At 39.3% G+C, this 14,428-nt stretch overlaps 2 protein-coding genes and 1 long non-coding RNA gene across 3 annotated transcripts; 2 read left to right on the top strand and 1 right to left on the bottom strand.

The window, feature by feature from the left end:
- Positions 1-31: 31 nt before the first annotated feature.
- On the top strand, positions 32-5,330 carry LOC136503520 (uncharacterized). The gene is made up of 3 exons (XM_066498570.1): positions 32-1,472; positions 4,582-4,766; positions 4,905-5,330. Exons 1-3 carry the CDS (start codon positions 32-34, stop codon positions 5,328-5,330), a joined length of 2,052 nt encoding a protein of 683 aa, XP_066354667.1.
- A 1,321-nt stretch (positions 5,331-6,651) lies between these two features.
- On the bottom strand, positions 6,652-14,284 carry LOC136505566 (nucleoside diphosphate kinase 2, chloroplastic-like). Its single transcript, XM_066500736.1, has 4 exons — positions 14,228-14,284; positions 14,032-14,118; positions 6,972-7,052; positions 6,652-6,874 (listed from the first exon to the last, which is right to left on the bottom strand). The coding sequence occupies exons 1-4, from the start codon at positions 14,258-14,260 to the stop codon at positions 6,719-6,721; spliced, it is 357 nt and encodes a 118-aa protein (XP_066356833.1). The 5' UTR covers positions 14,261-14,284; the 3' UTR covers positions 6,652-6,718.
- On the top strand, positions 10,799-12,240 carry LOC136502628 (uncharacterized). Its single transcript, XR_010770645.1, has 3 exons — positions 10,799-11,062; positions 11,297-11,494; positions 11,905-12,240. It is a non-coding gene; the product is annotated as an uncharacterized lncRNA (long non-coding RNA).
- Positions 14,285-14,428: the final 144 nt, after the last annotated feature.

Genomic DNA, 14,428 nt, shown 5'->3' with positions numbered 1-14,428 from the left:
GAGACCATTCAAAAAACACACAAACACTTCTATGAGACCATCGGCTGCACGCATCGTGGTAGGAGTTGTTTTAGCAGTTGTCCAAATGCTGGTGTTTGGTATAGTCTTGTGTCCTCTGGCAGTTCTGTATATGCTTGGGATGTATCTCTCTTCTGGAATTTCTTTATGGCGTCTCATACAACATGACTATGGTAATCCCGATGGAGGCGCCAACCTAAAGCCAGCGCTCAATGTCTTATACTCCTTAGCCGTAGCCCAAGGTGTGGTTTACGGCTACAGGTCCATCTATGATTTAGCGGCAAGAACCGGACTAGTGGAAGTAGTGGCCAAAGATTATTCACTAGAGAGAGACTTAGTTTCGCAGTACCTAGATGAAACTGTGGCAGGATGTATGAAGGATCCATCATTTGCGAGAGGAAGGAATCTCGTCACATATGCAGTGGAGTTGTTGATGGAATCTAAGTCAAGGTACGACTACGTTTCTGGGATCCTGATTCTTAGCACAGTAACTCCCTGGAGCGAACAGTCAGGTCTTATAAAACAACTACTGACTGGATCAGCATCCTTCAGCCATGTGTTCCAGCGACTGCTAGAGACATTTGGTCCGACAAGCCCATATAGCACAGAGATCAGGGTGCGAGCTGCTAGGATAGTGGCAACTGTTGCTGGCAGCATCCGTTTGGACCAGTTACCTCAAGGCAAGATGATTGAGTGCATATCATCCCTGCTCGACACATTTGAGGAATACAGTTGGCGACCTGAGGGATATGAGCGACGTCGGGATGTACCCAAGGAGTACGAGCGGGACTGGCTGCTAGATGGAGAGGAGCTGTCGTACAGTTTCAAAGTCGACGCACCTCCAAGAGCAACGGATGAAAGTGACAGTCGTAACCCGCTCCAGGGCTATAGAGATCTGGTGGTGCAAGGCCTCCGTATCCTCCGGAAGGTTGCTGTGAACGAGAACAACTGCAGAGTCATAAGCAACACTGAAGGTCTGGTATCCAAGACGATGGCGCACCTAACCTCAGACAAGCTCCACATGGACCATCATGATGAATGGTACAGCATAGCAGAGGAATCGCTAGAATTCATGAATCGGTTCATGGCTACTCTAGGAGCAGGGACCGAAACAACAAACCTGACAAGTGAGATCTCAAGCAGCAGCCAAGCAGCGATCATGAGAACCCTGGGGTGCCACAAATGTGATGTGTTGCTGAAAAGAAAAGCCACACAGGTCCTCTTACACCGCCCTCTGGTGGATATACATACACCGCCCTCCATTGTGCCTGGTGCAAGCAGCAGCAAAATATTCGTATGGATACTTCTGCACATTTTTCTTCTGCCAGATTATCACTTTGTTGGCAGGATATGCGATGCCACTCATTTGTTAAAAAAGAGTAGCTACACCACAAGATTAGCAGGTGAGAAGATGCAGGCCATGATATCTTCGATAACGGAGGCAAGTGACACGAGTAGGGATGAAAACGGATCGGATACGAACGGATATCACTCATATTATATTTGTTTTCATATTTTTGTTCGGATTCGGATTCGGACACGAATAGCGTTCGGATACATATACGAATACGGATTGACTCGGTTACGGATACGAATAATGAGTATCGAATACAGTATGAATCGGATTCGGAGAAGGTCGGATACAAATATCTATTCGGATATTGAGTAAAAGCAGCATATATATAGTTCATTTTTTCATTTGAGAAAGTTTGAAGAAAATGTAGTTCAAATTTCACAAGTGTGTGACATGGTTTCAGAAAGTCTATATGAGATTCAAGAATTTGTGACTAGTGTTTGATAAAACTTTCTCAAATGGGAAAATGAGCTATGTAACAATTGTAGATCTTGCTGAGATGATCAAACTTGGTATTCAGAGTTTTTTCATCTGAGGTCATTTAGTGTCTCATTTGAGCAAGTTTGACCAAGTCAAATTTGGTCAAATGAAAAAACAACACTTTGACTCTAGTATTATGAACTCTAAATGACTTCAAATTGAAACGTTTTGAATACCAAGTTTGTTCAACTCATCAAGATCTACAATTGTTGTTTTGGTCAACTTTCCATTTGAGATAGTTTGGACGGTTCAAATTTGTGATTTTTAAATTTCGACGCCTACAAACTAGTTTTCGGAACCCTAGATTGTCTCAAATTGAAAAGTTTTGAATACCAAGTTTGTTCAGATCATCAAGATCTACAATCCTTATATAGTCCATTTTTTCATTTGAGAAAGTTTGAATAAAATGTAGTTCAAATTTCACAAGTGTGTGACATAGTTTTAGAAAGTCTATATGAGATTCAAGAATTTGTGACTAGTGTTTGATAAAACTTTCTCAAATGACAAAATGAGCTATGTAACAATTGTAGATCTTGCTGAGATGATCAAACTTGGTATTCAGAGTTTTTTCATCTGAGGTCATTTAGTGTCTCATTTGAGCAAGTTTGACCAAGTCAAATTTGGTCAAATGAAAAAACAACACTTTGACTCTAGTATTATGAACTCTAAATGACTTCAAATTGAAACGTTTTGAATACCAAGTTTGTTCAACTCATCAAGATCTACAATTGTTGTTTTGGTCAACTTTCCATTTGAGATAGTTTGGATGGTTTAAATTTGTGATTTTTAAATTTCGACGTCTACAAACTAGTTTTCAAAACCCTATATTGTCTCAAATTGAAAAGTTTTGAATACCAAGTTTGTTAAGCTCATCAAGATCTACAATCCTTATATAGGCTATTTTTTCATTTGAGAAAGTTTGAATAAAATGTAGTTCAAATTTCACAAGTGTGTGACATGGTTTCAGAAAGTCTATATAAGATTCAAGAATTTGTGACTAGTGTTTGATAAAACTTTCTCAAATGGGAAAATGAGCTATGTAACAATTGTAGATCTTGCTGAGATGATCAAACTTGGTATTCAGAGTTTTTTCATCTGAGGTCATTTAGTGTCTCATTTGAGCAAGTTTGACCAAGTCAAATTAGGTCAAATAAAAAAACAACACTTTGACTCTAGTATTATGAACTCTAAATGACTTTAAATTAAAAAGTTTTGAATATCAAGTTTGCTAAACTCATCAAGATCTACAATTGTTGTTTTGGTCAACTTTCCATTTGAGATAGTTTGGATGGTTCAAATTTGTGATTTTTAAATTTTAACGCCTACAAACTAGTTTTCGGAACCCTAGATTGTCTCAAATTAAAAAGTTTTGAATACCAAGTTTGTTCAGCTCATCAAGATCTACAATCCTTATATAGGCTATTTTTTTATTTGAGAAAGTTTGAATAAACTATAGTTCAAATTTCACAAGTGTGTGACATAGTTTTAGAAAGTCTATATGAGATTCAAGAATTTGTGACTAGTGTTTGATAAAAATTTCTCAAATAACAAAATGAGCTATGTAACAATTGTAGATCTTGCTGAGATGATCAAACTTGGTATTCAGAGTTTTTTCATCTGAGGTCATTTATTGTCTCATTTGAGCAAGTTTGACCAAGTCAAATTTGGTCAAATGAAAAAACAACACTTTGACTCTAGTATTATGAACTCTAAATGACTTCAAATTGGAAAGTTTTGAATACCATGTTTGTTCAACTTATCAAGATCTACAATTGTTGTTTTGGTCAACTTTCCATTTGAGATAGTTTGGATGGTTCAAATTTGTGATTTTTAAATTTTTACGCCTACAAACTAGTTTTTGGAACCCTAGATTGTCTCAAATTGAAAAGTTTTGAATACCAAGTTTGTTTAGCTCATCAAGATCTACAATCATTATATAGGCCATTTTTTCATTTGAGAAAATTTGAACAAAATGTAATTCAAATTTCACAAGTGTGTGACATGGTTTTAGAAAGTCTATATGAGATTTAAGAATTTGTGACTAGTGTTTGATAAAACTTTCTCAAATGACAAAATGAGCTATGTAACAATTGTATATCTTGCTGAGATGATCAAAATTGGTATTCAGAGTTTTTTCATCTGAGGTCATTTAGTGTCTCATTTGAGCAAGTTTGACCAAGTCAAATTTGGTCAAATGAAAAAACAACACTTTGACTCTAGTATTATGAACTCTAAATGACTTCAAATTGAAAAGTTTTGAATACCAAGTTTGTTCAACTTCTCAAGATATACAATTGTTGTTTTGGTCAACTTTCCATTTGAGATAGTTTGGATGGTTCAAATTTGTGATTTTTAATTTTCGACGCCTACAAACTAGTTTTCGGAACCCTAGATTGTCTCAAATTGAAAAGTTTTGAATACCAAGTTTGTTCAGCTCATCAAGATCTACAATCCTTGTATAGGCCATTTTTTCATTTGAGAAAGTTTGAAAAATATCCGGATAATATCCGTTTTAATAATCCGGATATATCCGATAATTATCCGGATTATCCGATATCCGCCGGATATCGATGATATTACATCCGTATTTGATATCCGCCTAAGATATCCGTTTTATTATCCGTATCCGAAAAAAATTACGGATATCCGAGTAACTATCCAGATAAGTGTTCATATTTGTTCGGTCGAACGGACGGTCGAATAAATATCCGTACCGTTTTCATCCATAGACACGAGTATGCTACCATCAGTTGTTTATGTTATTGGCAGCCTCGCCAGAACAGTTGCAGGTGCCGAAAACAATGCACACAGAATAGATGCAGCAATGATCCTGGGGGATCTTTGTCGATATTACACCAAGGATGATGAAAATCTCAAGGAGCTGAAGAAATCCGTCGCCAATGTGATGGAAGAGGTAATTAACGTACCTGTGCACAAACATTTTTTTATGTAAAACATCTCTTTCATTCCTATATTACTGGCATCATGTATATTTGTATAGAGTACTACTGTTGTCACTCTGAAGTCTGAACTACCATTATTGGTGCCTCAGGTACTCAAAGAAATTGTCCATTGGCTCATGACGACTGAAGGAAAACAAGTTGTAAGAGAAGCAAACAACGGCGGTAACGTTCTTCTGACAGAGGACGGCCTGGACTTAGAACAAGGTGGTGTTCCGCATGATAATGATAATGGACAGGAAAGCAGCTCTACCCCTCATCAACAAAAGGGTGAGCAACACCAGGGACTAAGCGAACTGCAGCAGGCCTTGCTAGGCTTGTGCTGCGCGGTAACAATCAAATGGATTGATAAAGACCAAGATTTGACCAGTCAGTTCAACGAGATCGCAGCCAAGATATGTTCGGGACAGAGGATGCCTCACAAGACTTTCAAAGAACTTGTGGATTATAAGACTGTTCCGGCTGATTCGTGGTGGCGCTGTTTGCTGAGAAGAGGACATCGCAGCTCCAAAACCTGAAAGCTCCAACATCCTCATGCGCTTTGCTCCCTCAGGATTCTCGGTAGAAATGTCTTCATAAGGTTCAAATAAGCAAACACAAATTATATTTGTTTATCCTGTGTGTACTTTGTTAAGTTTCATTTGCCTGGAGACCATGTTATTAATTATGCTAATTATATATCCTCTGTTTTCATGTGTTTATTTTTAATAAAGTAAAAAATGCAATACATGATTGCCCCCTCAGTACTGGTGCACGGATATTTATGATGTTTGTGTTTCTTTTCTTCTATTTCTTATTACTAGCAGATGATAAGAATCCATTGTCATTGTGTGTGTTTATGGTATTTGTGTTTCTTTTCTTCTATTTTCTTACTACAAATGACAAGAATCTGTTGTCATTGTGTGCATTTATGGGACTGACATATATATTAGCTAGCTAATTTCAAAGTTGCTGGGTATTATTGCCGATGACAACCTTGTCAGGACACATACCTGTGAAGAACTGCACCTGATGCAATGCAAAATAAACGGCTTTAGCTATACAGTACTTTCACCATCAATGCCAAAACTATTTTACTTTCAACCACGTCTTCTCTTTCTCATGCAAGAAGGGTATTTCAGTTTTGCTTCATGATAATATATATGTTCCATGTATACCATTGTATCTGAAATGGAACAAAATGCACTATGGTCTGCAATTTTCTTGCCTGTATTTCATTCAAAGACCTTACATGTAAATGTGAGAAGAAATTAGCTTCTCAACATGAACAGCTGATCAAAGATTTCAATTGCGAAAATCCTCAATATTGTAAAAAGAACCTCCGGGTAAAAGGTACGGATAATTCGAGCCCTCCTGAGCTAATGTACTTAGCCGAACTAAACTCATACATTCATACTCATACATGGCTCCTTCAATCAAGTTTAACAAAAAAAAACATTGAATGCAACTCTCAATATGATTAGCAAGGGTTACTCTATAAGCCAAGGTGTTTGAACTGATTCCCATTGGCAGAGCTCGACTTCTTTGAACCACAGACCTGCAAGTAGGAAAGTAGTTTGAGCTTGTCATCTCATATTGTTAAGAATAAATAGCTGGCAGGCCAAAACAAATTTTGGTCCAAACTAATATGTATTGCATATCACTAAGGTGGCGTTTGGACCCCGTCAGATTTTGAGAATCCAGATAAAAAGAATCACAACAGTTTTATTGGATTTTGGGATTCTAAAAATATCTGAGATAAAATCCCTAATAAAATCTAGACTGTTTGGATAGGGTAGTGGGATTCTAGGATTTTTTCTATCTGCAGGTAAAATATTGTAAGGTTCCGTTTCCATCATAATTTATTTGATATATGCAGGTAAAATGTAACCATGTTCCAACAAAGTTTAACAGGAGAGTTGCATGATTAAATATTACAATATGTAGACATGAAGAGGGTGGCTGCCAACCTTCCAGTTTGAACTGCAAGATCACCCCTTATGGTTCCTGGTTCAGCTTGAAGGGGGTTAGTAGCTCCTATTAATTTGCGAGCTGATGCAACAACACCATCACCCTCCCAGGCCTTACAGGATAGAGAACAATATTGTAGCTGTGAACTCTGCATTGGTGAAAGTGTGGAGTTGCGAAAAATATGTCTAATTCATAAGAAAAGTATATACCATGCAGACAACAGGACCAGAAGTTATGTAATCGATCAGCTTAGGAAAGAAAGGTTTATCCTTCAAATCCTTGTAATGCTCCTGAGAGAAAAGGAAAGGTGAACAAGACAGTATATGAAAAGCATTATAATTATAAGTGAGCTGATTCAATATAACGAAGTCACTACGTGAAAAACGGTTTCTAGCAACGGTACAAATTTTTTTAGGGGCGGCTGGTGATAGAGCCGCCCCTAAAGTGACGTGCTCGGGATCCACAAGACCAGTCGCCCCTGCAAATGAAGCAGCAGGGGCGGCTAGTGATACGAGCCGTCCCTACAAATGGGTATGATTTGTAGGGGCGGCTCACTCACCAGCCGCCCCTGGTGTGAAACGAAGTGATCACATGTGGAGATGTCTGGATTTTTGGCATCCGACGTCACTACTTGCTCACTACCGGAAACGACTAAGTTGCCGAGTGTCAGGTGCTTTGCCGAGTGTTCTTTTTCGGGCACTCGGCAAAGACGCCTTTGCCGAGTGTTTTTTTTAACACTCGGCAAAGAAACTCTTTGCCGAGTGTTTTTTTGACACTCGGCAAAGAGCTTCTTTGCCGAGTGTTTTTTTTACACTCGTCAAAGAGCTTCTTTGCCGAGTGTTTTTTTTTACACTCGTCAAAGAGCTTCTTTGCCGAGTGTTATTTTTTTTACACTCAGCAAAAAAAATTCAAAGCACATTTTGAAGCAGTAAATTAATTCAAATGAAAAAGTTTTCAACTACAAAGTTGTATAACTCATCAAGATGTACAATGTTTGTTTTGGTCTTTTCTTCATACGACAAAGTGAAAATAAATTTGTTCACAAATCTAACATATCTCTCTTGTAGTTTATGAAACTACAAGAGAGATATATAAGATTTGTGAACAATGTTAGAACGACCATGTTGGATGAATAGATGACCAAACAACCAAAATAAACTTTGTAGATCTCGAAAAGTTATGAAACATTGTAGTTGACAACTTTTTGATTTGAAAACATCTTGTCATGCAAAACTGTGTTTGAATTTCAAAATTTTAAAATTCAAATTTTATAAACGACCTCGGATGGAAAAACTTCCTAAACTAAAAGTGTAGATCTCGAAAAGTTATGAAACTTTGTAGTTTACAACTTTTTGATTTGAAAACATCTTGTCATGCAAAACTGTGTTTGAATTTCAAAATTTTAAAATTCAAATTTTGTAAACGACCTCGGATGGAAAAACTTCCTAAACTAAAAGTGTAAATCTCGACAAGTTATGAAACTTTGTAGTTTACAACTTTTTTATTTGAAAACATCTAGTCATGCAAAACTATGTTTGAATTTCAAAATTTTAAAATTCAAATTTTGTAAACGACCTCGGATGGAAAAACGTCCTAAACTAAAAGTGTAGATCTCGAAAAGTCATGAAACTTTGTAGTTTACAACTTTTTTATTTGAATTCGTTTAAGGCCTCAAACATGCAATTTACACTCGGTTTAGTATAATATATTGGGAACTAAAACAGAATCCAGATACAAGTGAGAGTGTGGTGTAGTGGTAAGGGAGGTACGTGCACAGCGGGAGGTCTCGGGTTCGAATCGCGTCGGCCGCGTAGCCATGAAATTCACGCGAAAAATGTCATAGATGGGTAGGCGCTGGCCGGTGGGGGCCTCCATCGATAAAAAAAATTCCATTTTTTTTGGATAAAAATTCCTATTTTTTTCGGGTTTTTTTCGGTTTGAACTTTGCCGAGTGTCGGGTACTCGGCAAAGGCTTTGCCGAGTGCCCGATAAAAGACACTCGGCAAAGTTGGCTTTACCGTCACTTTTTTTGGCGAGTGCTGTTCGCCGAGTGTTACACTCGGCGAACCATTTGCCGAGTGTTTTATGCCTTTTGCCAAGTGTTTCGGGCACTCGGCAAACTCAAGGAGTCCGGTAGTGGCTCGAAATCTTATCAATTTTTTTACCACAGCCTCCACATGCGATAACACGACGCCTCCACAAGTTTCGTGATTTTCGGACTTCGTCTGGATTTTATATAATTTAAATTCACTTTTCCCGCAACTAACTCGACATGTTACGTCAACGAGATGCTCGAGATTTCATGTGATTCCCTGGATACGGCCTCAACATACGCTAAATATCATGAATATCAATTTTTGGATGACCAAATTCCATTATTCCATGGACCTGCAGTTCAAATTTGAAATACGCCGAAAAAATCAACGAAACAAAATAAATTAATGAAATATACCTAAAAAAGTCAAAATTTCACCAAATTTTATAGTAGAGCTTTAAATACTGTCACAAGGCTACACAAAAAAATTTGGGTCCAAAATAAAAAAATATATATTTTGCCGAGTGCCATGGGGAGCACTTGGCAAAAATGTCTTTGCCGAGTGCCGGGGCCAGGAGGCACTCGGCAAAATTTGTTTTCAGAAAATAAAAAAAAAATTGCCGAGTGCCCAAGGATGACACTCGGCAAAGTTTTTTTTAAAAAAATAAAAACAAATTTTGCCGAGTGCCTGATGGCTGGCACTCGGCAAAATCTGACGGTAGGTGGCCGCCGTCACGGTCCGGCTAAATTTTGCCGAGCGCCTAGCAAAATCCAGATTTGCCGAGTGCCTGACTTTGCCAGTGCAAAATTTTGCCGAGTGCTACACTCGGCAAAATATTGCTTTGCCGAGTGCCACGATATTTTGCACTCGGCAATGTATCCGGCACTCGGCAAAGTACAGTTTTCTAGTAGTGAGTGCAAACATGGATATGTGTATAGCTGTGGAAGTAAGTGTATTTCATGCTATTAGGATTTAGGAGTAGTTATATATGTATTGTCAGAAAAGCTAGGGGTTCTCCAATGAAGAGAAATCATGTTTTCAGTGTTGTGCTTGATTACCAGAGGATGTACTAGACTGACTTGTAGATATTCCTTTTAGGGATCAACTCTACATGCAGTACTGCATGGTGCTTTTCTTTGTAGCCTAGGTTGCTGCGTTTTTGTTTCTTCAGTGCAATTCTACATTGTTGTCACTGAGTTTGTGAATATCAATTCTTGTATGAAATGGTAGACACATGAACAAATATACATTATTTAATGCAAGTAAGAGGCAAGTGATAATATTCTGTCACTGAGTTTGTGAATATCAAATTTCTGTATGTAACTGATGAGCACCTATCAGTTGATAAATGTACTCATGTTTATTAACAGATACAGATAAGAGGCAAGTGGATAATATACTTCTGCTTGCATAAGTGAACTAATAATGCTTAAATCCATTGCTCGGTAGAAACATATTGACTGATGTATAGTACTTGTTCCTACTCCATAGTAAGAAGCCATAATGCTCTATGGCTGATATATCACAGTAGGGTCTAGGTCATGTAAAAACATCGTCCTATTCATTCATGTATTGTTGGTAGGGTCTGTTTGTAAATTCCATAGTTGGCGTTTTACTTATGTCTTCCTCCAATCAGGAATCTCCCAATTTGATTGGTGTTCAGTCTTGCAATAGTTGAAGGGAAGAGTCTAGGTAGTGTTTCAGCTTTTGCTTGTATATCTCTTTCACTTCATCTGATATCCTTGCTGTCATTTTTCACGTCTATACATTGTACTATTGTCCATTCTGGTGTGTCACTGGGCACTCATAGTTAATTCTGTGGAATTGATTTTTGCAGCATGATTATTCAATTCGTACATTCACTGGGCACTCGGCATCTGTTATGTCACTTGATTTCCACCGAAACAAGGATGACCTCATTTGTTCTTGTGATGGGGACAATGAGATACGATTCTGGAGCATCAAGCATGGAAATGTTGCACTCAGCATGCTGTAAAAGAGTAAGCTATCGCCAGGCATAATCAGCAACTTGTCTCAAATGTGACAATACTATCTCCTGTGTTTTTCTATTTTTTTTTCTTGAACATGTAGAGAGCTGCACGGCCATTGTAGTAAGAGGATTTTTCTGTATGCTATACCTTTTGTAGGGAGGTTCGACCCAGCTGAGATTCCAACCACGTTATGGAGGATATCTTGCAACAGCTTCAGATAATGTAGTCTCTATCCTGGATGTGGAGACACAAACTTGCGTGAGGAGATTTGAGGTCCGTAAGTGACTGAGGTGCACTCTAGGACAGTTTGCTTAACTTGAATATGTTTGCAAGTCACACCTTGCTAGCTGTGCGCCCCTACTGATGCAGAGGCTGGAACCTTCCTTTATCTAAAAATAATCTTGCTAACTGTAGTCAGCATTCATTTATTAATCACTATAGTTCCCCTGTTATTGAGAAGAGGTCACTTGAAGCAACCCTGATAATCTGATTTCTTGGAAATTGCAGAGCCACACTAAGGGTGTTGATTCCATGTGCTGGGATCCCACTGGCGAATATGTGGTGTCTGTCAGTGAAGACAGTGTGAAGGTGTGGTCTTTGAACGATGAGAGCTTTGTGAATGAGCTTAATTGCAGTGGGAGAAAGTTCACTTCATGTACTTTCCATCCTACTTATCCATCCTTGCTTATCATTGGCTGTTACCAGGCAAGTTACTTTCCCTTGCATGTCTTTACTCACTGTTGACTGTTCATTCCAAAACTATATTGCATGGACCTATGGTGCCTGTCTTCGAATGGTGGTTTTCAACTTCATACACTGACCTTCAACTATCCAATATCTAGATTTCAACTGCTACTAGTTCCTCTTTTAGTAAGGATAGAGAAATGCCGGTCTTCTAAAAGAAGTGATACTGTATGAAGTATCACAAAAATATCAATCTGTTGTATGTCGCAGCTGTTGTAGGACAACTCTGAACATTTGCTGCCATGAAGTATCTCTGATATATATGAGTGAATAATAGTTTAGCACAATTCCATGACCACTGCAACTGCTATTTTTCTGCACCCTTCATTCATCTCTGAGATATCTTACCTGTGGTCCTGTGCTGAATGCAGTCTCTGGAGCTGTGGGACATGTCTTTCGTACCTTCTTATCCTTACTAAGTGGTGTACAATCTTGGGCTGCAGTTCCTGTTTCAGCTATAGAGCTGTACTTGGATATTAGGAGCACAATTGAAGACTATGTTGGGGTTGGTAACAGACTATAAGGTTTTTATCCCCTTTGTACATGTATAATCTAGCAAGTGTTTGTAATTACTCTTATTATTTTCTACTCCAGGGATTTACTGAACCCACATCAGACAAACTGCTACCAGATCTACTTCTAGTCGAATTTATTTGTAAATTTGAATTTGAGTTGTAAATTTGCTATCAGACAAAATATATGTTCTGGTCGAATTTGAATTGTAAATTTGATTTTTTTTTGGCGAAAAAATGTACTCTAGGGGCGGTTGGTACTGTAGCCGCCCCTACAAATCGATTTCTAGGGGCGGCTGTTACTGTAGCCGCCCCTACCAACCCCCCCTACAAATCGATTTGTAGGGGCGGCTGCTGTTACCAGCTGCCCCTACAATGCATGATTTGTAGAGACAATATGGTAGGGGCGGTTGGCCGAGCCGCGTCTACAAACCATCGCCAGCCGCCCCTACAAATGCTTTCCGTAGTAGTGAGTCATCGCTCCATTTTGATGTGAAAAAAAACATAACATTGTGTGCACCAACAAAGTACAGAAAAAATTAAAGAAAGGTTGACTAGATTCCGTTGGCTTTTTAGTGAATGCTAAAAAAGATGAAAGTGTGAAGTTAATGAAGAAGAGAGATGTGGGCAATGTCTTTTATCAACGATTGTACAAAAAAGAACGCAAGAAAGAGAAGCCACTCGAAGAAAAAAAATGATATGGTTCAGGCAGTAACTCATTCTGTTACTTAATATAAGAAAAAATGCCAATCGAGCGCTATTACAGCATCAGATCAGTACTTAGGATGCCAAAAATCAAAGATACACAGTAAAATTATGAAACTAACTGAATATCAGGAACTTCTTGAAGGGTCCGTTTGGATGTTGATATTGGATGGCTGACATTGAATTGGGTTCAAATGCCAAATCAGAGTAGTATTGGAAATGGGCTACAATACCAAATCAGATGTTTGGATGTACATGAAATTGCTATTTGGAATCTAAGGACACGGCAAATACAAAATAAATGTTTGGATGTACATCTCGTCAAATTGAATTGACTCCTTCCCCCACCCCATAACACTCCTGCAGAACCCGCCGCCGCACTACACTTCCTAGACCCGCGCCGCGACTTGCGTCTGCTGCCGGTGCTAGTGCCGCCGCCGCACTCCACTCCCTACTGCTGCTGGACTTAAGGAAGAAGGGGATTCCCGCACTAGGCGGTGTTCGGACTTGAGGAAGAAGGGGATCCGGCTCTTGAGGACTTGAGGAAGAAGGGGATCTCGGCACTTGGCGGTGGCCGGACTTGAGGAAGAAGGCCAGACTTGAGAAGAAGGGGATCCCAACACTCCTCGCTGCTACTCCCCATCGATCCACTCGGCGGTGGCCAGACTTGAGAAGAAGCGCTCGTCCTCGACGGATCCCGCGCAAGCTCTTCGCGTCTCCTCCGTCCTCCCTGCGCGAGCTCTCCCACCAGGAGTAGGCAGGGAACCTCTGGTGGCGGCGGTGGTGGTAGGGACCTCTGGTCGCGGTGACGGAGGCGGTGGTCAAGAGTCTGGTGACGGCGGCGGTGGTCGGGACTCTTCGCGTCTCCTAAGTCCTCCTCCGATACCGCTTCGTTGCTCTGGTTTCTGTCCAATACGCCGGGGGGGGGGGGGGGGGGGGGGGGGTCTGCCTCGGTATTGAAGGGGAGCAGTTTTAGTTGTAGTTGAATGCCTTGGTATTGAGGGGCCAATGCCATCTCGCAATGCCAAAGACATCCAAACAGCAGAATTGGGAAAACTCAATTCCAATTTATCTACATCCAACACAGGGCATAAGGGAATAACTGATGAATAATATAATAAAAGTTCAAAAGTATTTTTGTGTAGAAAGGATACACATAAGGATCCTAAGCAAAAATATGTAGCACTGGGAGATATATTTGACAACCAAAGATGATAATGATAAGCAACTTTGCAAGATCCACAATAGTTCTGCAACATTAATGTGTTTTGGGAAGCAAACCTGAGCCAAGTCCTTGGGGCACTGTAACAGTTTTAAGCCTTTCAACAAAAACCCTTTCTTCTCAAAGCGAGAAATAATATCTCCAACCTATATGCATCAGATACAGTATGTTTTATCTTAACTGAAATATGAAAGAAGGTAAGGAATAGCACCATACTAGGAAAAGTGTGGGTGTGGGGAACTGGGGAATGCATACCAGACCATGCTGAACACTATCTGGTTTGATCATAATGTAGCTTTGCTCAACCTCCTACAGATTGTAAGTTCTTGTTAAGCAAGGTCTCATTATGGATAAGTAAGGAACTAGATGAAAGTAGAGTGCTCAACATCTCATAATTGAGGTCACAGGATATCAGCATCATAAATTTTTTTTGAACATTTCATGAGTTCTAAAATT

The sequence above is a fragment of the Miscanthus floridulus genome, chromosome 14, assembly GCF_019320115.1.
Source record: "Miscanthus floridulus cultivar M001 chromosome 14, ASM1932011v1, whole genome shotgun sequence".
NCBI classification, from domain to species: Eukaryota; Viridiplantae; Streptophyta; class Magnoliopsida; order Poales; family Poaceae; genus Miscanthus; species Miscanthus floridulus.
The sequence above is the reverse complement of the archived record's forward strand: the minus strand, read 5'-3'. Positions and strand labels throughout refer to the sequence as shown.